Raw genomic sequence first — 25,078 nt, forward strand, 5'->3', positions numbered from 1 at the left:
CCGAAGTGGAAGCCAATGGGGAAAAAACTTTCGCATTTGCGACCATCTTCTGGCTTTTCGCTAGAAAACATCTCAGAAAACTCCCCATCTTACCAACGGTCAACTGTTTGCTGCCGCGCGGGAGATCATTGACAGTTCCGTTTTCATCGATCCCCGCACAGCCGAAGGCCAACACGTCGGCAACTCACAGAATGAGTGCGACCTACACAAAATTGGAGCTGGCTTAGCGTGGAGTGTTTGCTTGACTTTAGGAGAAGAAGCAACCTTGCAATGAATCACCAGAATGAACAGCGCGTGGATAAATGAATCCTACGAGTGGAAAGGTTCGCGAACCACTTATCGGTGTGTTCATTTTGCTTCTTTGCGTTGCATCCGTTCGCTTTTTGCGATGCTCTTCGTGACTCAAAAATGAAAAATGAATTTTGGCGAATGTTGGATCACGAAGATGCGTCGATCATTGTTCATGAAGAAGATCCATCGCAACACTGCCCATCAGTCGACAAGCGTTGTATATTGAAGCGCAGCGTTCTAGTTTGTTGTGGAACTCGTGACGCTGGATAACCGCGCCCAAATTTTAGCTACAACGATATAATGGTCCGAGTCGATATTAGGGCCTCGGAAGGCTGTCGCCAGGTGTGTTTGCGCTGGCCATTATCATTGGTAACAGAATGAAGGCTTTCCGTTCCAATGACGGGTCGGAAGAAATCTTCTTTCCCTATCTGCGCATTTGCGTCGCCGATGACTATCTTGACGTCTTATTTTGGGCACTCTCCGTAAGCTCTCATAGAACTCATCTTTCATGTCATCGTTCGTTGGTGCATATATGATGATCAGGCTGTAGTTGAAGAACTTGCCCTTCATTCTCAACACACAGATTCGGTCGCTTACCGGTTTCCATCGAATAATTCGCTTCATCTGCTTCCCAATCACTATGAAGCCAACTCCACGTTCTGCTCTGTCGCCACCGCTGTAGTAGATGTGATAGGTACTTGAATGAAGTTCTGGCGATGGGGTCCACCGCTCGGAATTCGCGTACTCCGGTTCTCGGCCAGCTAACCTACATCGTGCTAGAGGGGCTGCCTCCTCGGTGCTGACACGATACAGCATTGTCCGCTTGTTCTTTACATGATGACCACGGTCATAGCCATCACAACCATCCACCTTTATCAGGGCTTTGGACCTGTAGCTCTGGTTCTCAATAGTTTCAAGTTCTTTCGGACATTTTCGAAAGAACGATTTTAAAATAAACGCCGCGACGTATGCTCTCAGTAGTACACCTTTCAAATTTGGAGAGTTCCCATGAAACGCCTGGATGTAAGCAATTTAGTAATTCGTTTGGACGTCACTAACTGGTAGTACGTTACACACCGTATGTGACGTTCACTATCGCTTCCTTCGCATTTTCATCGGGCTGTTCTGTCACAACAATAAATATTTTGAACCGCAAACTTTTCGGACGCTTCCGTTCAGTTTTGGTAATTTTATTGTAATTGTACTCTTTATCGGGACCAAAAACTAAGTTCGTTAAGTTATTACACTTGCCCTACAGCGTGTCCGCCAACGGCAGTTCGAAATCATGGAAACCAAAACTGGAACCTGCAGAATATGTTCCTGTGGAGGAACCGCTCCCAAAGATTTGAAATCAATCCACAGCAGGGATGAAGAAAGTGGATTTGTGATAGCAGCTATGATGGAGGAACTGGCGGATGTGGTGATTAACGACGACAATTCCCGTCCGCAGGAGATTTGCCTAGAGTGTGTGCAGAAAGTGTCGATTGGATGCGATATCCGAAGGGCTATTCGACGAGCAGAACACGGTGCTGATCTGGTGGAAATCCTCCAGATGGAGCCGGATGACGATGTTCCGGAAGACCCGATTGTCGTTGGGACGGAAATAAAACTGGAGCAGTTGTTGGAGAAAAACAATGAAGAGTTTGAGTACGAATTCCTAGAAGAGGAATATTTGGGTGAGGGTGAGGACGGTTCGGTGGTCAAAGATCACAACTCTGAGGGATTTGGCCCTAAAATTGAGTTTGTAGATATGACGGTAGAGGGAATCAAAAGACGCGCAGCGTCTCCGCTGAATTATCCGTCAAAGAAGACTAATATTGAGCGAACCTATCAGAAACCCAGATTTTCAATGCCAAAAGCGGAGGTCATCTTGCAGAAGGTTGATCACCAAACGCATTACATCCTAGAGGTGAAAGGAGACCGCTGCTGTGGGTGCAGTTATGTTGGAAGCAATCGAAGGGAACTGCTCCAGCACTCGGACAGCGAGCATGCGATCGAGATTGCTGGAAGTGGCAACTATTGTCCTATATGCTTCTGCGAGTTCACCAGCGAAAGTGCACTGACCCGGCATATCGATGGGTCCCGGTCGAAGTCAATCTACGTGTGTAAGGCGTGCGAACGGTATTTCAACAGTCCGAGGCAGTTGGACGTGCATCTGGGACATTGTAGGGGAAGCGACACGATTAGGTGAGTATAATGATAGACGGGTTTTATCAGGGCTGGTAGCTGGTAGGGAGCCCGATCCTATTTTTGGCAGTTTTGATTCACTTCGGCAGTGGGATTTTTTGATAGCTACAGAGCTCATATTTGACCACAATATGCGTCGTACTGATGCGCTACTAATTGTAAAATTCGGCCGAGAAAAACCTCCCCATGTCAAATTGAATCATGGAGATGTCCAAGTGCTTTTGCACCCTACCTAGTCACTTTAAGAACATTATTTAAGTAAAGGAAGTAACGATACTTAAAAGATAGATTGACATTGGCAGCTTTTAAGTGACTTAGTCACTTAAAAGTCTTTATTTACAAACAAAAGTCACTTTTTCCGAAAAATGTTCACTGAAGACTCTTTTTACAGTTGTGTTCAGAATAATGGTAGTGAAAGCAAATTTTCATACAATATGCTCAACTTTATCATACAAGTTTGTTTCCCTATGAGCAATCCGCAGCAAATTTAAACAGAAAACTACAAATCAGATCAATTTTATCATCACAACACTTGAAATGTTTAATGAAGCATCTGCTACAAAGTTAAACATCAAATTCTTCAGAAATTTGTTCTCAGATTTCTTGAGGAAACTTCAGTTTTTTTTTATGTGATTTCTACTGGAATACTTTAAAGGGCTCATCCAGAAATTCTTTTAGATATTACAGTAATTCCCCGAAATTATTCCAGTAGTTTTCAAGAGATGTTTAGAGGAGTATCTCTTGAATTTGTTTCAGAAAATCTTTGAGCACTCTAACGCTCTACCTCCAGTTATTTTTCAACTAATTCTTCAACCGTTTTCTCAAGTTGTTACTCTTGAACATTCTTCAAAGATTTGTACAGGAACTCTTCCATGAATATTTACTAAGGATAATACCATAGTGTTTCACGAAATTCGTTGCGGGATTTTCCAAGAAACTTTACAAAAAAATTACGCCCGTTTTTCTATTTACCTAATATTTTAGGCAATTAGATCTCAAATATTGCTCTAAAATTTCTTACGGGGACTATTCGAAGAAATCTGCATAAATAACTCAATAGATTTTGACCATGGATATCTCCGGAACTTCTACAAGAATGTCTCCAGCATATCACCAGAAGATGACTTTTGCAGTTCTTCCAATTATTCCAATGTTTTTCTACAAATTCCCTCAGAAAATCCTGTAGGATGGTATCCTGAGATTCGATTGATTTTTTTTAAGTAAATATCTTAGGAATTCATCTTGGAAATCTTCTACATTTTTCTCTAGAGTCTTTGATTTTTTTTTCAGCTGTCTTGGTAGTGTCACACCAAGCCGTTCCCATAGAGCTTAGTGACATTTGAACACACGACCACTTGCATACGCTCATCATACATAGTTTGTTTTTGTTTTCCTCAACGAAACTTGCACACGCTTTCCAGACTCATCAAAATGCATATGGAAATATTACCCAATTTGCAAAAATTTTACCCAGATTCTGGGTGTTTTTCGAGACAAAGTGCATATTGTTTTCCTCTAAGGTTCACAACTACATCTACACTAGGGCACCCATACCATTGAGCGTGATAACCACTATAGGGGACGTTACCCGGATAAAAACGTACCATTCAGTGAATGGAATAAATCTTTGATGTACAATATAACGTATTGGATACAATACAGCGTTTTGTAATTGAATGCCGAAGCAACATTATTCTTGTTTAAATATACAATTAAAAAACAATATAATGTATTGTAGCAGAATACTGTATTGTTTTTTATTGGTTTTATACTTTACAATTTTGGTCAAAATCCCTGTTTTCGCGTAAAACAACTGTTGTTTTTTTTCTGTGTAGCTTGGCTGAAAGAAGTTAACAAAACAAGTTCAGAAAGCAAGAAATGTTGGGTGAAAAATTTTCAAAAAGTAAAAATAAGTAGTTTTGTAGAAGTCACTTGACATTAGCTGTAACGACGAATGCAATCATGATAAATATATTTACTTCTAAAGTAGTTGAAATTATTTTGCTACTGTTGGCACGAATATCTGGTAAGTTGGGGGACAATCCATACAAAACACAAATTCTATACTTTTCACCACTAATTGAAATACAGTTCGTTGAATTGTTTTTGTATTGTACAACAATACAAAAATTGCTAATCAAGACAATACATGAACAATATATCGTATTGTATTTTCAAAATGTATGTATGGGAAAATATTTGTACTGTTTCGATACTTGCATTGCAAATATCTCATATACCATACAGTGTTTTTGTTTTGTATTTTTTATCCGGGCAGTCATAGTCCTTGTCTGTCTGTTAGCAACCTCACTGCTCAATAATCTTTTTTCAATCACAGCTAGTGTCAATTGGCTTGTTTAAGGGTATCCTGTTTTTACATATTCTGATCCTACGTTAAAAACTGAGCCAGAATCCAAAGTTTCATAATTTTCCGTGCCCTGGAACTATTTTTAAAACACGTTTGAATGGATCATTGAAGGTAGTTTTTGTCAGTACTCACCGCATCAAAACAAAGGCGCCACTGTATATGGGATTTAACATTGTAACAGCATTGCTGTTCTGTCAAACACACAAGGCTACGGCGGCGCTATCTATGCTTTCCATAGCGGCCGTTTTCGTTATTTTAATCACAGGACTGAAACGGCTGTCATCTACGAACAACTGAATTGAAGCCAAAAATTTGGTGCTGGAGAAGGTGCTGATTTGACAGCTCGACCAAAAATACCGTTTTAGGCACGAGACACACTCGTTTTCGAATGCGACATTCATATTTTACCTATGAATCTGGTGTTGAGTGCGTATTACTTTATCCAGTTTTTCTGTAACTGCTAGATAATTTAGCCACATTTTATTAGGCACAACGTAAAACGATTATCAATAGTATAATGTTTTTCTCATACGACATTTGTCGCTTCCGCACGGGGTTTGATGAGGGCAAAGCCTAAATTTGTTTACTCCAGCACTAGCGCCACACAGATGGTGGTAGTAGCGTTGGGCAAAATTGTCTATAACATCGATGTTACTGAATCGATTCACATTTGAACTGCTGAATCGATTCACCGATTTAATCGAATCCCTTGAATCGATGTTTTTGAATCGATTCGAATCGAATTCAAATTTAAAATATACAGTGCTGTTCTGAATAATAGCAGCGCATGTCGATTTTCATACAAAATGCTCAACTTTGACATGCTGTAGTTTTGTTCCCTTTAAAGCAATCGAGTTGAAATTTTCTCCACAGAACTACAAATATGCCCAATTTTGTAAACACAAAATTTCAAAATTTTCTAAGCCCCTGCCGGAAAGTGAGATACTAGGTGAAATTGTTAGAAAAAATAGCAGTTTTAAAAATTTGAATTTTGGCTTGACATCATAGTTTTAAATTGTATATCACTTACCATTGGAACAATCTCCTCCTACTTATCAAACCTACACCTAAACCGAAAATGTTTAAAATATTTGTAGAAGAAAAATTTTAAAATGAAAAACTGCTATTTTTTCGAAAAATTTCACCTAGTGTCTCACTTTTCGGCAGGGACTCAGAAAAAACTGAAATTTTGTATTTACAAAATTGATTATATTTGTAGTTCTGTGGAGAAAATTTCAGCTCGATTGCTTGAAAGGGAACAAAACTACAGCATGTCAAAGTTGAGCATTTTGTATGAAAATCGACATGCGCTGCTATTATTCAGAACAGCACTGTAGTTTGACATGAGACCAAATGCAATTACATTCAATTTTAACATACCTCAATTAAATCAGTTCTGAAACTCAATAGAACAGATTTACTATTGCAAAAGGCTTATTAAAAATTTGATTTATTTTTCATCATGCCATTAAGATATATTCATAATTTTCAACAAAATGAATCGAATCAAAAAATCGGATAAAGAGAATCGATTCACTCGATTTCAGATGCCCCAAACATCGATTCAAAAAATCGATTAATCGGAATGAAAACATCGATTTTCGGAACATCGATTCAAAATCGCCCATCGCTAGGTGGTAGGCTTCAAGAACTAGCGCTTTCTTCAGGGGGTTGATTTTAATGATCCATTTAGTATGGAAATCGCGTTTGAAGCACCCCTCGGCAAATTTTACTTCGGGACGAGCTGTCATTATGTAAATTGAAACGTCATTCAGTGGACGGAATGAAATCTTTTTTAATCATTTCTCGCATAATCTGGGATAACGCCCTAAAAGCCATTGGTAACTACGTGTGTAGCTCGTTGTTTCTGGGCAGATGAATGAATAAGTAATCAAACTAACACCACTGGCTGATCAAGAATGATCCTTTCTTCAATATAACATTGTTAAATAATGTGTAAATTCATTTAAATGCTCAATATCAACGAGCTACACACGTTGTTACCAATGGCTTTTAGGGCGAGATCATAAGTTGTGCGAGATTTACTATATAAAAATTAAAATATTAAAGTGCAGTAAAATCGTGATACAACCAGAAAAAATGTGTTCTTTCAAACAAGCTATAAAAAACTGTAAATTTTTCATCACTAAAAAACCCAATTGTCAATTCCTTAAACATAAGTAATGATTTCTGAAGTTCCTTGTCAAGCATTTCTATTAAATTAAGCAATCTCTGATGGTTGTTTCTTCAAACTGTTGGAAATTACAAAGCTCTGCTTATAGGTTTACTGATAAAATGAAATTCTCTACAGACTCATCAACTTTTGAAACCTGTTATAGAAATGAAGCCTTGCATTTCCTCGCCATATCAGCATAATTAAGTGTAGATAACTCTACAGTAGGGGTTAGGGGATATGAGCTTAAGCTTGTCATACACAACTGGACCAGTAAGCGCAATTAGAACAGATTTTTTATTTGCCTCTGTCCAACTATTGGACGAACTAAGATGTTCTAGTCGTTCCATGTAATTAGTGAAAGACGACCCTTTCACATAGTGATCCAACGTTCCAAAAGATGGAATATTTTTGCAGGTATATACAAGAGTAGATTGAAATAAGAGTGGAGTCATTATCAAAATTGGAACAGCGGCGAACTGTCATTTCCATACAAATCCGCGTTCCCAGGCTATCGACATGATGGAGACACCATATTCTATGGTGACAGTGGGCTCGATTGGCTTGTCAGATGGATCGGGCCCGGGACATCCTGTCTACTGCAAATCGCTGCAGTTGATATAGGGCATGTCCATTGCCTGCGCGTTCCAATTGAACAGGAGACCTGTCAAAATTAGAACATGACTGTCACTCTTGTTTATAGGCACTCTAGTATATACTATTACATTAAACTAAAATGACACTTTACGGTTGATGCAGATGCACTCACGCAGTCGTGATTGACGTTGAATGATGATGGAATAAGTTGAGACACAGCCGACAGCCTTCTCACAGAAAAAAAAAACTTAATGTCTTTGAATTTGTCAAATAGAATAAAATAGAATGGCTATTTTAATGATCCATTGAAAATGTTCTTTGCCTAATTGGTGCATCGCACTCAGTGATCAAACCAATCTCCACCGTTTGTTTCCCTCTCTCATGGGCTAGCTCAATCCATCAGCAAGCTAAAATAGCAAAGCAAATAAGACAGACTAACATACATGAGTCTTCATCGCATTGTAGAGAATATTTTCTTCAGCCGTGAACTCTCTCTTGTGCACGAAAATCGCGTGTATGTACACAGCAGCAATGCGCATTTGTATTGGCATTTCTAGACCAATAGTGGCGTTGTATAGGTAAAATCTGGTGCACCCGAGAGAGAAGTTTCCCATGGCGCGGTTTGAGAGAATCGAGAAAGCGCGCGCAACTGGCGTCACGACGTTTGCTGTTGAAAGAGAAAGTGACAACACCACACATGCGTTGTGTATGTTGCATGGAGCTTTCGCGCAATATTGAATGTATTGATATGATATATGATTTATAAACTATATGTGAATGTACCTTTTCTTGCTGAACAGACACTAACTGACTGACAACTGATAAATTACGGTGGGCGTTGAAATGTATTGCGTTTCGGATATCAAATATAGAACACCGTTGTTTGTAGCTTAAGGCTCGAGTCAAAACTAAACTCATTTATTCCTGTATACTATTCGATAGCCCAAAAGGCACTCACAATGAAATGAATACTCAGACCACAGGAATCGGCGTTTAGGTCGAATTCACAGATATAACAATTCTTTTCCCTTAAGATTATTCTACAAGCTATACACAGAAAATTCATACTTTAAATTATAATTTACATTTTAAGTTCAACAGAAATTAATTCAAATAGGCTAAAAACAAAACAATAAATAATTCATGCATTTTCTTAATCGAGCTCAAGAATATATAAAATCATCATTAATTTTTTGCTTTTTTGTCCTGGTTGATCTTCGGAGCGTAGGGAGAATTACAGCTGGATCGATTATTGGTTTCGAATTCGGTTCATTAGTTTGAAACGAAGCTGATGTTGTTGGAGTATCTTCCTCCGCCACCGTTACCACCCGGCTCCTCTTATGTGAGGTAACTGGGACCATTACGTTCATGGTGGGCGATTTAATCCTCGGTATCTTCAGTTGGTTGCGATGCGCGTTTGAAGTTACGTTTCCAATTGCCACCTGGAAAACATTGATGGAAAGTCGTCTTACGAATTTTGCCTCTATCCATTTTTCTACACGATTCACATGATTGTTCTTCAACCACACTTTATCTCCAGACATTAAACTGTCAAATGGATCATTCTTAACTAATGTCTGCGTTGAAGTTGTTAGTGTTCCTTGGTGGTCTTTGTAACTAGAGGGACTTTCTACAAGCTGTCTTGAATAATGCTTTTTAGGATTGATAAGATCTATCAACATCTTTGGTTTATAGCTGTATATTTTCTCAGATGGAAAAGATCCATCTTTCGTCACACAAGTGTTTCGGTAGTTAATTAAAAAGTAGTCAATCTGATCCTCTGTGTTCCAATTCCGCACCTCTGGTTCAAGCAAAAATTTTTTGAAAACGTCCTTAACAAGCCTCACCATCCGCTCTGTCTGACCATTGCTAGATGGGTTGTAAGGTGGACTTTTTAACACTTTTATACCTTGCTTCTCAAGGAACGACACAAATAAGGTGGAATTAAAAGGTGGACCGCCGTCGGTAACTACCACGTCCGGTAATCCAAAACAAGAAAACATTTTTGTGAATCTCCTAATAACTCTTGAAGCGTCTGTTCCATTCCTCATCCATTCAATTTCCAGCCATTTCGAATGGCTATCCACTATGAGAAGGAACACTTTTTGTTCAAAATTAAAGAAATCTGCGTGTAATCTGCTAAATGGTCTCGTCGTTGGTATCCACTCTGTGGTTGAGCTAGGCTTTGGTACTACAGACATTTTTGTACAGGTATCACAATCTTTCACAAAGTTCTCTATATCTGTATTAACTCCAGGCCAGTAGACTGTTCGTCTCGCAAGTTGCTTCATTTTAATTACACCGGAATGATTTACATGTAAGATACTAAGTATTTGTTTTCTCAATTTAAACGGAATAACTACACGATCCTGAAACATTACACATCCTTCTATTATTTCAAGATCGTGCTGGTTCGTATGAATATTCAAAAATGTTTTATCAATCTTCTCTGGCAAACCATTCTGCAGGAAAGACATTAATTTGACCAAAAAGTCATCATTTGCTGTTTCGCAGGCAATTTTTGAAAAATTCATGGGTAATTCATGGGTAAGGTTGAGACTCTTGACGTATTCTACGTCGCACTCCAAGGGAACATTCTGCTGCAAAGGAAAACGTGAACAAAAATCAGCGTTTCCCATTTTTGTGGAAGGTCGATATACTATCTCAAAATCGTATATCGACAGCTCTAACACGTATCTCTGTAGTCGAGTAACATAAATAGAATTCCCTCCAGCTTTGCCAAATATTCCTACCAATGGTTTGTGGTCAGTATAGACTACAAATTTCTGGCCATAGACAAACTTATGAAATTTTTTGATACTACATACAAGTGCTAAAGCCTCTAAGTGTAAAATTGGGTATTTCTTTTGAGCTTCGTTTAAGGAAAAGGATGTAAAACATATTGGTTTCTCGACTTCATCGATCACATGTGCAAGAACCCCTCCCAAACCATAATTGCAAGCGTCGGAAACCACCACTAATGGTTTCTTTGGGTCAAAATATTCTAAAAGATCGGCATTAACTAGTTCATGTTTGCTATTCTCAAACGCTCTTTGACAAGCATTAGTCCACACATAATTTACATTTTTTCGCAAAAGATTGTACAACTCACTCAGCTTTGTAGACAAATGAGGTACAAATTTTCCATAGTAATTTACTAGACCCAAATATGCTTTCAGCTCTGTAGTATTGGATGGAACTTTAGCCGCTCTTATTGTCTCTAATTTATCTGGGCTAGGTAGCAACCCTTTGTCTGTAACTATATGACCCAGATAAGGGAGATTGGAGACAAAAAACTTACACTTTTCCCAATTTACTTTAACATTTGCTGCTGATAGTCTTTCCAAAACTATTTGCAACTTTTTCTTACAGTCTTCCAGATCTTTTCCAGCTATCAATACATCATCTAAATAAACTGTTACATTTTCAATCCCCAACAATATTTGCTCCATTATTTGCTGAAAAATTGCAGCGCTCGAAGAAGCTCCCTGAGGCAAGCGGTTGTACGTATAAAGCCCTTTTATTGTATTGATAACCATGAATTTTCTAGATTTTTTTGAAAGTGATAATTGTGTGTAGGCACCTTCAAGGTCTAGGGCACAAAATACCTTACATCCAGACAAGCGGGCAAAAAGATCTTGTGCAACTGGCAATGGGTATGTGTTCGGTAGAATCACTTTGTTAAGTGAAACTTTACAGTCTATCACTAATCGGATCTGATTATTTTTTTTAATCAAAACGATTACAGGTGATGCCCATTCACTGGTTTTGATAGGAGTGATTACATTCTCATTTTCTAATTTATCTAAATATTCGCAAACTCTTTCTCGTAATCTATATGGTACTTCATACGCACGTTTGAATATTGGTTGCTCGTCTTTTAGTACCAGCTCAGCCTCATAACCAACAATCGGGGATGAAAAATCTTTTTTAAAAACATTAGCAAATTTGTTTTCAATATCGCTCATACAGCAAGCTTGGTCGTTGGTTGTAATATTGTATACATTATTTGGTTTTTGGAACGTATATCTCCATTCTGGCACGAAAACATCTAACCACTCTCGACCTAATAAGGGAGTAAAACGATATTGACAGCCAGATTCACTATTATCAATAACAACCAGAGATACGTATTCTGTTCTGTTCTGAAAACACACAAGAACTTTAGTTTCTCCAAAAACTTTTAAGTCTCCTCCATCTACAACGACAAGTTTTCTGTTACTCTTGCGGAGAGGTGTATTGAATAATTCAATGAAAGTTCTAATTCCCATGACAGAGACAGCAGACCCACAATCAATTTCCATAAGCACTGATTTTTCCTCTATAGTAACTTTTACCAGGCAAGGTTCACTTACTTTGTTAATAGACGTTACATTCATACACATATATTCACCTGAGGAATCATCACCAGAATCGTCACTCATCTGCATCTTCAATCGATTCATCGCTTGTTTCAGGCTATACTCAACACCTGCAGAAGGAACAACAACGCTTTGAACCTTGCTTGCATTGTGTACTCTTGTATTTGAGCCTCCAGTGTTGCGGCATTGGCGCTTAATATGACCTTTCATACCGCAACCATTACAATAATAATTGGCGTATTGATCATTCCTTCTTCCATCTTCACTAAACCTGACTCTTCTTTGAAAGCTCGTGCTTCTGCTGCGGCTTCGATCTCTTCGGTTGTAATAATTATTGTGTCTATTTTGATCAAAGGTCGCCCTTCGACCAAGTCGCTGCCTAACAGAAGCTACTTGCTGACTTTCGGTGTTGATAGCAGCCGCACGTGTATTGGCAAGTTCATAATTCGTAATTATACGTTCTGCATCTGCTAGTGTAAGTTTTTCCTCTTTAAGAAGTTGCTTTTGTAAATTTTTATCGTAAACGCCTACTAAAATTCGATCTCTTATTGCTTTATCTTTGTAAGTGCCAAAATCACACAAAGATGCTTGCAGTTTAAGGTCAAGAATGAAACTTTCAGTGGTTTCATCTGCCCTTTGAACCCGCGTGTTGAATTTAAAACACTGAATCACATCCGAATCTACTTTATCGTAACGTGATTTCAACTTCTGAATTATTTCAGTATAGGTTAATTCTTTTACTTTTTTACCCGGAAACAAAAGTTTGATTTCCGAGTAAATTGCCGGACCACTTAGGGTACAAAAAGTAGATCTTTTTCTATTATCATCAATTTGATTAAATTCAAAAAACTCATCAAAACGTTCGGCATATTCTGTAAAGGAATTACCAACAACATATGGTTCAATAACACCGACCAGGTTTGCAGTAGTCATATCTACAAGACGGATGGATACGAATGAGGAATCAAAATAAAAGTAAAATCAATAGAAGAACGGTAGCAATACGACGACTCACCGATTGTTTGTTGTTTTACCTCTCACACTTGTTCAGCTGAGACAAATCAGCTCTCTCACCAGTGTATGTGCTGTTGTGGTTGTAGTTTATCTATGACTCTAAGAGAAGACTCTGTTGTCGGTTGTTACGCTCGCTCTCTCGGCTGCTCGTTGACACTCACTGTACTGAAGAATCTCTGGATATGAACTTCGGTAACTACTCAATTTTATTTTCTATTTTTTTTTTTATCACTCAATACGGGAAATCATGCACCTCCGTATACTCAAATCTTAGCTGGAGCTCACTAAATGGAACTGCTCGAATTATTTTTTTTTTTTCTTACTATCAGCGCTCTTGCCTATAGCTCAGCCGATCACATGTAACGCATATATCATACTTGGTATTCAGGTGCAATAAAGTAATATAGCTATCACTTTGTTGTTGAATTTATTTATCTTGCTTAATTGAACCACCTTTAGATCAATTATTCACCCTCAGTTGTGAGGTCAATGATCTTCTATTATCTATTATCTAGCCTTTTGTCACAATTGTAATAATTGCCTCTTCAAAATGGCTTTTCACTTCACTTGTCTTAGCAGAAGCCTTTTTTCTTTTCTTTTTTTTACCACATAAATGGTGATTTAAGTGGAATTATGCTTTTATTTTAAAGCGTTCGATTCACCACATAAATATTTCACTAACTTTTCAATTTGTTTAGTTATATCACACGCGACGTAAAAAAAATCCTTCACCTCGTCGCCAGTTGAAATGTATTGCGTTTCGGATATCAAATATAGAACACCGTTGTTTGTAGCTTAAGGCTCGAGTCAAAACTAAACTCATTTATTCCTGTATACTATTCGATAGCCCAAAAGGCACTCACAATGAAATGAATACTCAGACTACAGGAATCGGCGTTTAGGTCGAATTCACAGATATAACAGGCGTAAAGTGGGTTTCAGCGTTCAATCAGTCATCATTTCACTTAAAAGCCGCGAAAATAGTTAAATTTTGAAGATTTTTGCTTATGAAAATAGTTTATTTATTTTGTAAGTGTAAAGTACATTTTCACTGTAAATATACATTTTTATGTAAAATATGATCAAAACAATGGGACCGCGACTAATTAGCGAAAATTTTCTTTTATCGCCTTGTTACCAGCGAAATTTCGAGAATTTTGCTGCGAATTTCCCATGTCCCTAAACAATGTATAATGTATTATCCCAAATTCTTTAAACTTACTACTAGTGATTGAAACGAAAAAAAAATTAAAATAAATAAGACTTAGGATTTTTTTGAAATTTTCCTTAAAGATTCTTCAGACGAATACCTGAAGGTGTTTGAATCGAAATTGTTGGAGGAATTCCTTAGGGACTCCGTAAAAAATCCTAGATGAATTAATGAAGTAAATTTTGGATAAATATCTGAAGGAAACTTTGGGCAAATACCTGAATAATTTCTGGTGAAATTCTTGAAGATAATCATGAAAATTACTCTTTTTGGTTCATGTTTAATCTCTTTTTTAGGCAAGAGGTTTGTTAAGCTCCTATTTTCAAGACACTGAGTCGTTACCAGTTCTGCTATCGTAATTCTGGGACCTGATTTGAAAACGTGTCATATAAAACAATCTGGTTTTATACTGTAATCTAAGTAGCTAAACAATCAAGATATCCCTGGCTACGCCCCCGACCCTAGTAAGTGTTGATAGACTCGCACTCAAATGTCAATCAATACGCTCTCCCACCAACTCTCGGGACCAACGGCTTTACTTTCCGAAGGAAGTCCTCACTGAAATTTTTAGTGACTATCTCGGGGATGGGATTCGATCCCAGGTCCTCGGCGTGTGTTCTAACCACTATTGTTGATAAAGTTAGAAAGGATTACTATAATTTTACCAGGCTAACAAGAAATTATTGCCATGTGTGAGTAAACTGTGGAAATACGAGACAATGAGTCAAAAAGGTGAGCCAACTCATCCGTGATTTTTTGACTGCTGAGTTGCGTGATTGACAACTCACGCATGAAAAATCTCAAGCGTGAATTGTGAGAAAATTGAGTTTTTCACAACACTGACACTAGTAACCAAGAGTTTGTTATTTTTCATAACTGTTCACTTGCTAATAAACCTCCCCATGAAAATGTGTTATCTGTAAGCTAGTTAACATCTATGATTAGGACGAAAACGTATTTTATTGAACTAATGTTTGTAATTTTGAAGTCACTATTTTGACCATTTTAGTCAAGAAAGCCACTATTAGTATGCTTAGGGGCGCTACCAGTCCTGTTTTATGACCGTTTGAATTAATTGGCATTTCCCTTATTTCAGCGACCACGTGGACGAAGGTAAAGAATCGCAGACTATTGAAGATGATGACGAAGGTGAAGAGCAAAGTACCATCGCCAACAGCGACGACGAGAGCGATTGGGAGTTTACTGTGGAGGAACGGGAATCGGATCTCGATGAATTTGAGCCGCCAGCATCCGTGGGCAAAACTAGCCGGAGATCAAACAATAAGGAATTGACGAAGCATGGTGAAGATTACATCAAAAGTCCAGATGGTGTCCCATTCGGTCCGATAGATGAAAAACATGTGGTTCTTCGAATTCCGTTGGCTACATTTGAATTTATTAAGCTCAACGGGGAGAGATGCTGTGGGTGTGCTTTTACCTGCGATAGTCGTTTGCAGTTGTTTGGCCATGCCAAAGAGTGCCACAATGATAACGATGAGGGTCGTTTGGATGAATATGCGTTCGCTTGTCCCATCTGTGCGCAGATGTTTGAAGATCAGAATGAGCTTTCCAAACATATCAATTGCAACACTACAAAGTTCTTGTTTATATGTACAATTTGTAATGAAGCTTTTGCTGGAATAAAGTCTTTGAGATATCATCAAGAGCATAGCAAAAAGCATTACCAATTGATCCATGACTCGGAATCAGTAGATAAGCCACTTGTTGAACTGAAGGATTCAAGTATAGTGGAAGCAATTGAAAAAGAATTGCAACAACCAGGCAGAAATAAGAATTATTCGAGGACAAACAATAGATCCATAACGAAACATCGTCATCTGAGAATGCCGGATGCACGTTTCATAGAGCACATCGATCATCTTCAGAATCACGAAGTGCTGACAATTTGCGGTGAGAGATGCTGCGGATGCGGAGAATTCTTCGACACAATCAACGAAGTACTGCACCACGGACATACGACCCATCTGACCGAGAATGCGGACTCAATAGGCGAATACCAATGTGATATTTGCTTCGCTCGTTTTGAATACAGACGTGGTCTATTCATGCACAGAACCTCGAAGAGAGCTATCAGCATGTTGTTCCGTTGCAAGATATGCAACCTCATGTTCTCGAAGCAGAAAAGCATTGAGAAGCATCTGCAAAACGCGCCCAACCATCTGACCCTTTCGGAGATTGACGTAGCGACAGAATGTGATGGCTCAGATGCAAATTGCATTCCACCATTGCAGTACAGATTCCACTGTTGCTTGGCAAAATGTACGGAAGAATTCGTCAGTGAGGATCTTCTGCTGGCCCACTGCGTAGATCACCATGCCGGAAAGCGGCGCGAAAACGAAGCCGAACGAACCAACGACGAAAACGTGTGCCCCGGTTGCCTGAAATCGTTCGAAAATACGACCTGCCTCGTGTGGCACCGGTACAATCGCTTCACCAAGCAGTACATCTGCAGATTCTGTGGAACGGCTTTCAACCGCTGGAACCTCTTCCGAGAGCACGAAGATGTGGTCCACCTGGGCAAAACCCACGAGTACCCGTGTGACAAGTGCGAGAAGGTGTTCCGAACGCCCCAGCGGCTCAAAACCCACCAGGAAACGCATTCCGAAGTTCGGAAAGAAGTCTGCGACGAGTGCGGTGCTACGTTCCGGAACAAGGGTGTCCTCAAGCGGCACCGGCGAACGGTCCATGCCAACGAGAAACCATTCGCCTGTCAGCACTGTCCAAAGATGTTACCCACCCAGGAGCAGCTGAAGGCGCACTTGCGGGTGCACACCGGGGTCAAACCGTACGCGTGTCGATTCTGCGAGCGGTCCTTCTCGCACTTCACCGACCGCAAGCGGCACGAAATGTCGGCCCACACCGGAGAGCGACCGTTCCGGTGTCCGCACTGTCCGGCGGCCTACATCCGGAATCGGGAGCTGTTGGTTCACTTGCAGAAACATGCGGAAGATGGCACCGTAGATTTTTCTAAGATGTAATAAACTAATTCATGTCATGAAGGACATCCATTTTGTATACTAATTTACGACAGTTCTTCCAATTCGAACATTAGTCCATTTAGTTATGTTTCTTTCAGTTCTCCGCCCATTTCTTTATTACCTTTCGGAAATTTACTCAAAACGTTTTTTTTTTTTGCGCAAACATGCTGTAGGTGATTGTTATTAGAGCACATGCCTTATCGGTTTCGCCGGAAAACCATGTTATCAACCGTATCTTATCCCGCATCACCACACTGAAAATATTACATCCATTCGATCCACATTCTTTTCAACGTGAATTTGTCGTTTCGATTGGCAAGATGCAATATCGTGTAAAGCACATGGTTCTGTTAAGGATGGATTTTAGTTCGATGACAAAGTCATTTGTACACGATTTGAACGTATTTTACAATTGCGATATGCGTCACTTTTTTCAATGCAACATGATCAGGTAGAAATCTTTCAGATACAACCACCGGACTACCTGTTAACCCTCTAATATCCAAATTTTTATTTTCGATCTAAATATCATTTTTAGTTATCTAAAATCGTTCTAAACACGTTTTGGGCAATGATTTATCTTTATTCGCAAATTAATGAATTTTGGTTTTTGATTTTTATAATTTTTATTTTTGAACATCCCTATCCTTTTTCATTTTTTCTTGAAGCCTCTTCTAGTTACTGATTTTTGGCAACAATAAAAATTCAAGTTTTTACTGTACTTTTAAAAATAATATTTTTCTGAAAATATTTTTATTTTCCGTGTAATTAACGGAAACAAAGTTTTGGAATTATTTTAATACCACCAAGCCCTTCTTCTGTTATAGGTTAATAGTGGAAAAATATAAAAGGTACGATTTTTTATATTACACGTTAAATAAACCCCAGGCATTTGTAGGTTATATAAGAATACAATTTTTCCAACAATTTTCAAAAATACAAAAAAGTTTCAAAAGTCATAAAAAACTTTTCTCATATGCGTGTTATGAGTCAAGGTTTAAGCCAAAAATAAAATTATTTTGATTTACGAGCTACGAAAAAATACACAAAATTCCAAAGTGTACCCCGTCTAAAGGCGGGGTTGGGTATTAGAGGGTTAATTAATCATGTTACAATTTCGGTTGAATCTACGGAGACCAACGAGAACAAATCGCTAATCAAGGCTACTCATAAAAGCAGCAAAAATTTTAAAATATTGAAGAAGTGCTATATCGAATGTGATACGGGCCTTTTTTTACAACCAACTTCATATTTTTACACAAAATTTTCAAACAAAGTGAGCTAATTTTAAGTACATATTTCTTGAGTTCAGAGAAAATACGGAGTGGTTTCGAAGAACAAGGAACAAGTTTTCATTGAAAAACGTCTTGATTGGTTGGTGGTTAGTACAAGATTGAATTACAAATTAGCTTCTAGGTCCCCAGTAACAAACTGGTTGCTACGCAAGACTTCTAATCAGTCATCGATTACTTAGTTTCTCAACACCCCCTCTTAATCGGACATTCTTGCGTTTATCTGCCACATATCGGTCGATCACACTTGAAGATTTCACAAGTTTGCCTTCGAAGTCATAATTCTCATCTACTGCGCTCATGCTTTTCAGATTTAACCGATGGCCGGATCCAATGTTGGTTATCTTATTGAAATTGACATACCTCTGCTTATTGTGGCTCTTGTTTCTCGCTTCTAAGTTCTGATAAGGACGTGTTTTCGAAGATATCTGCTAATCTGCTAATATCAACACACCCCCTAGCCATGGCCAATCTGCGTTGTTTACACAAACATCCCTATAAACCCCCACGCTGGGAAATACGTTTACCGAAAAAGGCGTTATGAGGTTCTGCACTGCATTCTTGTATTGGATTTACTTTAATGGCATTGTTGTTAGCAAATTCACAAAAAAGTGAAAGAGAAAGAAAACATGATTTGTGCAGGCAGAGCCCCATAGGCCATGCTATACCAGTTAGCACGCCCGACGCCCACCGATGACAGAGTGGGTAGGCTCGCACCATCGTCCCGCCCTTCTACCTATTTTTGAGATAGGCAGTTCTGTCAGAGTGTAAATAGTTATTATTATTCATGTACAGTGAATCCACAATTAAGAATCACCCACAATTTATGAATCAGCTGCCTTCAAAGGACAAAATAACAGTAAAAAATAGCACAAAACATCACGGAAACATTTTCGCTTATAATTTATTTTGAGTAAAATTGTTTACGGATGTTTTGTGTTGATTTTTGTTGTTATTTTGTCATTTAAAGTCAGCTGATTCATAAATTGTGGACGATTCTTAATTGTGGATCCACTGTAATAGTTATTATTCTCCACAATGGCTTGGAGGTTTCCTTCTTCATTTCGGTTGTTCTGGAAAGATAAGAAAACAAGGAAAGGAAAGGGCCACACCACTCCACAGAATGGCGGCCCATCTGATATTAGTTTTGTGTTAAATAATTATTGTTGTGAGTAGAGATCCTGAAAGGGAGAAATGCGAGTAGGCGGTAAGCCGCCAATCGAACCGTTAAAATCCACATTAGCTTTCAATGAGTTTGACAGCTCGATCGGCGGCCCACACCCCGTCCCACATCTCCCTTAGAGGCTCTCTAGTTGAGATCAATGTATGTATTGAGCAATTGCTACCTTACCGGGGTCGCGCTACCTACATCACGTTGATGGGACTGCTATCTTAGGTGTAGCTGACGTGATACAGCGTTTCATACTCAGCCGCTGGATGCCAGAACAGACGCTGTTTGAGCCGCACCTCCTGGTGTACAGACGCTCAAAACGCACCTCCTCACTCTAGCTGATGTCAGAAGGACAACAGTGCCCAGGCTGCACTACCAGCTAAGTACGCAACCCTTAGCTGGCGGTCTTTGTCATCATTTGACCCGTGGAAGCGCGAGGTAGGAACTTGTGTGGTCCAGAGCTGTGTTGGTCGCTCCTTCCTGATTGTCGACTCACCATTTTGCAGCCCAAGGACGTGTTTTCGAAGATATCTTTTCCAGAAAATATTCTGCTTCAGCTTCATCGCAGGATTCGATCGCAGAATTATTCATAGTTTCTTCCTCCTCTGGTTCGAATGCATCGCCAGCGCTCAAACGTTTCTTCTCACAATATGCAATGTTGGTGATCAGTTCCAATTCGTAGAAGCTTCCTGTCAACGGACAAACGGCGACGATTTTATCTTGGTGTTGCATTTCAGCCGCCGATTTCTTGAAAAATACATTGACATCTGACGCAGCCATTTTCTTCACCGACAGTAGATTTTCCCTTAGCTCCGGCACGTAGAACACATCGTTTATTACCATCTTAACACCATTCCGATTCACTCCAACAATCGCTCCTTTGTGCCAGGAAACAATCGACTGATTATTCTTAGCAACGCAAATCTTCATAGGTCGCTGTAGTTTCTCCAACGTCGTGAAACAATCCTTTGAATTTGCAAGGTGATCAGTAGCTCCTGAATCCAGCTTGAAACTAATTTTCTGTCTGCTGCTTTCATTTGCTTCGGATTTTGCCATAAACACAACCGCTTCTCCATCGCAAATTGTGTCAGAGTCGTCCAACGATTTCCTCAGCTTGCAGTCCTTGGCCATATGTCCTGGTTTCAAGCATTTGTTACATTTTCCAGATTTCCAGATCTTCTGCTTGGATCCAACGAATGCAGCAGGTGTTTCTTCGCCATCTGTCATCCGATCATTCTTCTTCAGTTCTTCTGCTAGTAAACGTTCTCGCACTACATCTAGCGTCAGCTTGTCCTCCTCAAGATTCTCTAATGCGGTCACCAGGGGATCAAAGGACTCCGGAAGTGTGACGAACAGTTGCGAAACTAGATCACCCTCTTCCAATTTAGCGCCAGCCGATTTTAACTGCCGAATTAGTTCGTCGAAAGTCTTCAGGTGGTCCTTCACCGACGATCCTTTAGTCATTTTCAGCTTCGCCAGTTGCTTCCGGATTAGCGTTTGAGATGAAACAGATTTCTTCGCATAAACGTTACCCAAAGTTGTCCAGATTTCCTTCGCAGTTTCTTTGTCACGAATCAGGTTGATTAGGTCATCATGTACGAAAGCGATAATCCAATTCGATGCCTTCCCAAGTAACCACAAGCATTATACCATTGCATTAATTTGGTCGAAAGTCAACATTTTTTGCATTAATAATGTTATCATGCATTTATTCAATAACTGTCAAGCAATGATGCATTTGATTAACATTGTAAATGTTTTGTAGCATTATTTTAATATAGCATTATGCTAAGCGTTTAGAGTGAATATACAGTTATGCTGTCATTCAAGATTACATAACCTCATTAAACGCACTCGAATCTGTAATAAATAAGTAAGACGATCGAGCACGTTCTCACTCGCTCATTATGTTTTGGGATATGGAAGAATAATGAAATGACTTTCTTTCATCTCGAACCCCCATTTCATGATCTGAGGATATATGTATTCATTCAAAATTGTTGTATTTTATCTATGAGACTCTTTCATTCATAAGGAGCGGGAGGAAATGTCGATCAATTTCTCTCCCCCGAAATCTGTTTAATGCGCTAGGGCTTTGTTTTGTGGGTTAAGTTCTGTTATTTCCTCTACGAGAAAGAATGGAGATCAAATTATTTCTATTGATGTTTCACTTGGTGAGGAAAGAAAATCAACCGCCGAAGAGAATTCTTTCTATTTGTAATAACTGGGCGAATAGTAATGTTAACACACACAGTGGCTTCGTTTATAAGGAACTTTTATCCTACCTTATTACATCAGCAGCTTTAGCACAGGACACCAACGCGCCAGGTATCCAGCACACCATCATCCTAATTGTGGGTTCGAATCCTGATTCCAACAAAAAAATCATTAAGCTTGTAAAAAAAAACCCATTGAAAGGTAGTCAATGGATTCATTGTTTTGTTTATTTTTGCCGCAAGCCTTAAACATACATTATTTTAAGCTAATATACATCATGAACCCTAAATATACAAACATAAATGCTTTAGTAGGGCTTGTGCATTAAAACTGCTTTACCAAGTATTGCATTAATTTGGTTGTTGTGGGGCCCTTTCTCACTTTAATTATGCTTTATAAAGCTCTTAAAGATTATGTCACTTTAAAACAAAATCTGATAGCATACTATAGAGCAAACATAAAGTATTCATATATAGCTTCGTGGTTACTTGGGTACTGGAGCATGAGCGGATACTGGTGCACTGATGGTAGTTTTGTATTTTTGTCTCGAGAAGTTTTTGGTAGAAGCTTTAAAAAATACGTCAAAAAGACGTTTTTATTGATGAAGAAAACTGAGAATTACATGTATATATTTTAAATTATATGAAACAGGAATAATGCCGACACTTGTAGTGACGAACCATACATAGTTTGCTTGAAAATTACATATGACTCTTACTGTGCATTTTGTCTCGATAGGGTAGAAGTTTTAAAAAATACGTCAACATTCACAATGTCGAACAATTCAAAAGATAATTTTTAATAATTGTAATTGTAATTGTTATTTATTGGCAAAACGAGAACATGTTAGTATTTACAACTTTAAGCCATGTCAAGGAACAATAATGTCAAAAAGAGAAAAATAGATATATATTGAAATTGTATAAGAAAAAAGCATAATGCCGACACTTATAGTGACGAACCATACAAAGTTTGTATTAATATTCCATAAAAGTTACGCTTTCAAGAAAAAATGTGTTATCATAAGCATGAAACGAACTCACCAGTTGGTAATCCATTCTCGACTGAACACAAAACTGACACTGACATCAAAACTTCTTGGCGTCCCGAAAACAAACCGTCTTGCTTGGGTCTTCCCAAATACCTACCCAGCAAGACGCTCCAAAACAGGAAAAAAAATTCTCCGGCGACGAAAACACGCGCGAAACCGTGAGCAAAATCTATCGGACGACGCAAAACCGAACTGTCCTGCTTGGGCTTCACGAAGCACTCAAGATAGAAAAACACTCCGTTAAGTAGATGAAAAACCCGAACTTAGTACTATAGAGTAAGGTGGGGCAAAAGTTCGACCTTACTGGTATAATCAAATTTTCCAGGAAAACAATAGCAGTCAAAACAAAACAAATACCATACAGTGAACCTTCAATATATTGGCTATAATTTTGCTGAACAAACTTGTGTCAAAATATTTTCCCATTTTTTGTTATGACAGTTTCAAAATAGATTGACTTATTCGAACTTTTGCCCCACCGGTGGGGCAAGAGTTCGAATCTAGTGTGGAGCAAAAGTTCGCTGGCTAAAAAACGAAATATCGATTCTTTTATGACAGGCACACTTCAAACCAGCCGTGAACTTAAGTTTGCCGAAAAATACACACTAAATTTTCATCAAATAATTGCCTAAAACCGGGTCAATTGTAATATACACAAAAATAGCAGTTTTTCGCAAAACTAAGTGAAAATGTAAAATTTTGGTCACAGTTTTCACACGATCAGACAAATTTAACTAAATTTGAAGATAATATGTGGATTTCATGCAATTTGCATTTTTTTTCCGTGATTTTATACATGGGTCGAACTTTTGCCCCGCTGATTCGAACTTTTGCCCCACTATGGACCAAAAATTGTTTTCAAGCATTTATGCAAAAACTAATACACCTCAAAGCAACCTTATGATAGGCCTAGAAACGCCCTTACATAAAATATTGAAAAAGATTTTATTTTCAATTGGTTTCATGCAACGAAAGTTTGACCAAAAATTACAATATTCACGTCGAAAAACAACAAATAGCCATTATCTTTCCAAATCTCAATCGATTTTTATGATATTTGGAGTGAAAGTCACTTACTTGATTAGTATTCGAACCACCTTGACATTTATAAGATTTGTTTTGAATTGAGCTAGAAATCTCAAAAAGAAACTCTTACCCCACTCGAACTTTTGCCCCACTTTACTCTACCATTTAATTCCACTAGAGTTTTTATCCTTTGACAGATACGCGTATTTCGACCTCAACTGTAAGGCCGTCTTCAGTGTCGTGTACTAGACTCGACTTTGTCGCGCTGTTGTACTTTGTACAACAGTTGTGATTTATGTGCTATAATTTTGCAACAAGGATACCTATCGACACCAAACCAAAATGTATTCCTCAAGAATCTTCTTAAGAATAATACTCGATAGTTCTTATTTACAGTATGGCCCTTTATAATGCGGTAACGTCAACAAATATACATAAAAGTCGCATAATAATGAACGCACTATATACGTTTCAAATAAACCATAGTTTGAAATCGGTATATCTCAAAATCTAGATAACATAGAAACTTGGGGTCTTCAGTTATGTTGTTCTGGAGGTGAAGCGCTATCTGATGGTACCACATTAATTCGGAATTTGACCGCTAGGTGGCACTAATGGGCATGGATGTTTTACTTTTGTTTTGCAAATATTTCAGGATACTGACCACTTTGAAGGATGGTGTCTTCGGCAAAGTTGTTTAGTAAGTTAAGGACTATCATTGTTCGAGCTAGTTGATTCAAAATTTTGTCACTAGACGGCGCTAGTGAGCATGAAACTTTTGTTTGCAGATATATCAGCCTGACCACTTAGAAAGATAGTGTCTTCGGCAAAGTAGTTCTATAGCTCAAGGACTATCATTATTTGAGCCAAGAAATTGAATATTTTGCCACCAGGCGACGCTAGTGAGCAGGAAATTTTTGTTTTGCGGATACTGCAGGATCTTGTCTTTTTAGACAGGCACCTCCGGCAAAGTTGTTCAGAAGCTCAGGGACTATCATTATTTCACAAAATCTAGAACTTTAAGGATTAAACAAAGAAATAATTTGAGCTACTGAACAACTCTGCCGAAGAAGCCTTCTTTCTAAGTGATCAGGCTCATGAGATATTTGCGAAACAAATGT

At 38.6% G+C, this 25,078-nt stretch overlaps 1 protein-coding gene across 1 annotated transcript; it reads left to right on the forward strand.

Annotated features, from left to right (window-relative positions):
* The first annotated feature begins 1,391 nt into the window (after positions 1 to 1,391).
* On the forward strand, positions 1,392 to 17,243 carry LOC5565860 (zinc finger protein 729). The gene is made up of 3 exons (XM_021847947.1): positions 1,392 to 1,486; positions 1,550 to 2,478; positions 15,298 to 17,243. Exons 2-3 carry the CDS (start codon positions 1,577 to 1,579, stop codon positions 17,198 to 17,200), a joined length of 2,805 nt encoding a protein of 934 aa, XP_021703639.1. The 5' UTR covers positions 1,392 to 1,486; positions 1,550 to 1,576; the 3' UTR covers positions 17,201 to 17,243.
* Positions 17,244 to 25,078: the final 7,835 nt, after the last annotated feature.

This window comes from Aedes aegypti, chromosome 2 (genome assembly GCF_002204515.2).
Source record: "Aedes aegypti strain LVP_AGWG chromosome 2, AaegL5.0 Primary Assembly, whole genome shotgun sequence".
Classification (NCBI taxonomy): Eukaryota; Metazoa; Arthropoda; class Insecta; order Diptera; family Culicidae; genus Aedes; species Aedes aegypti.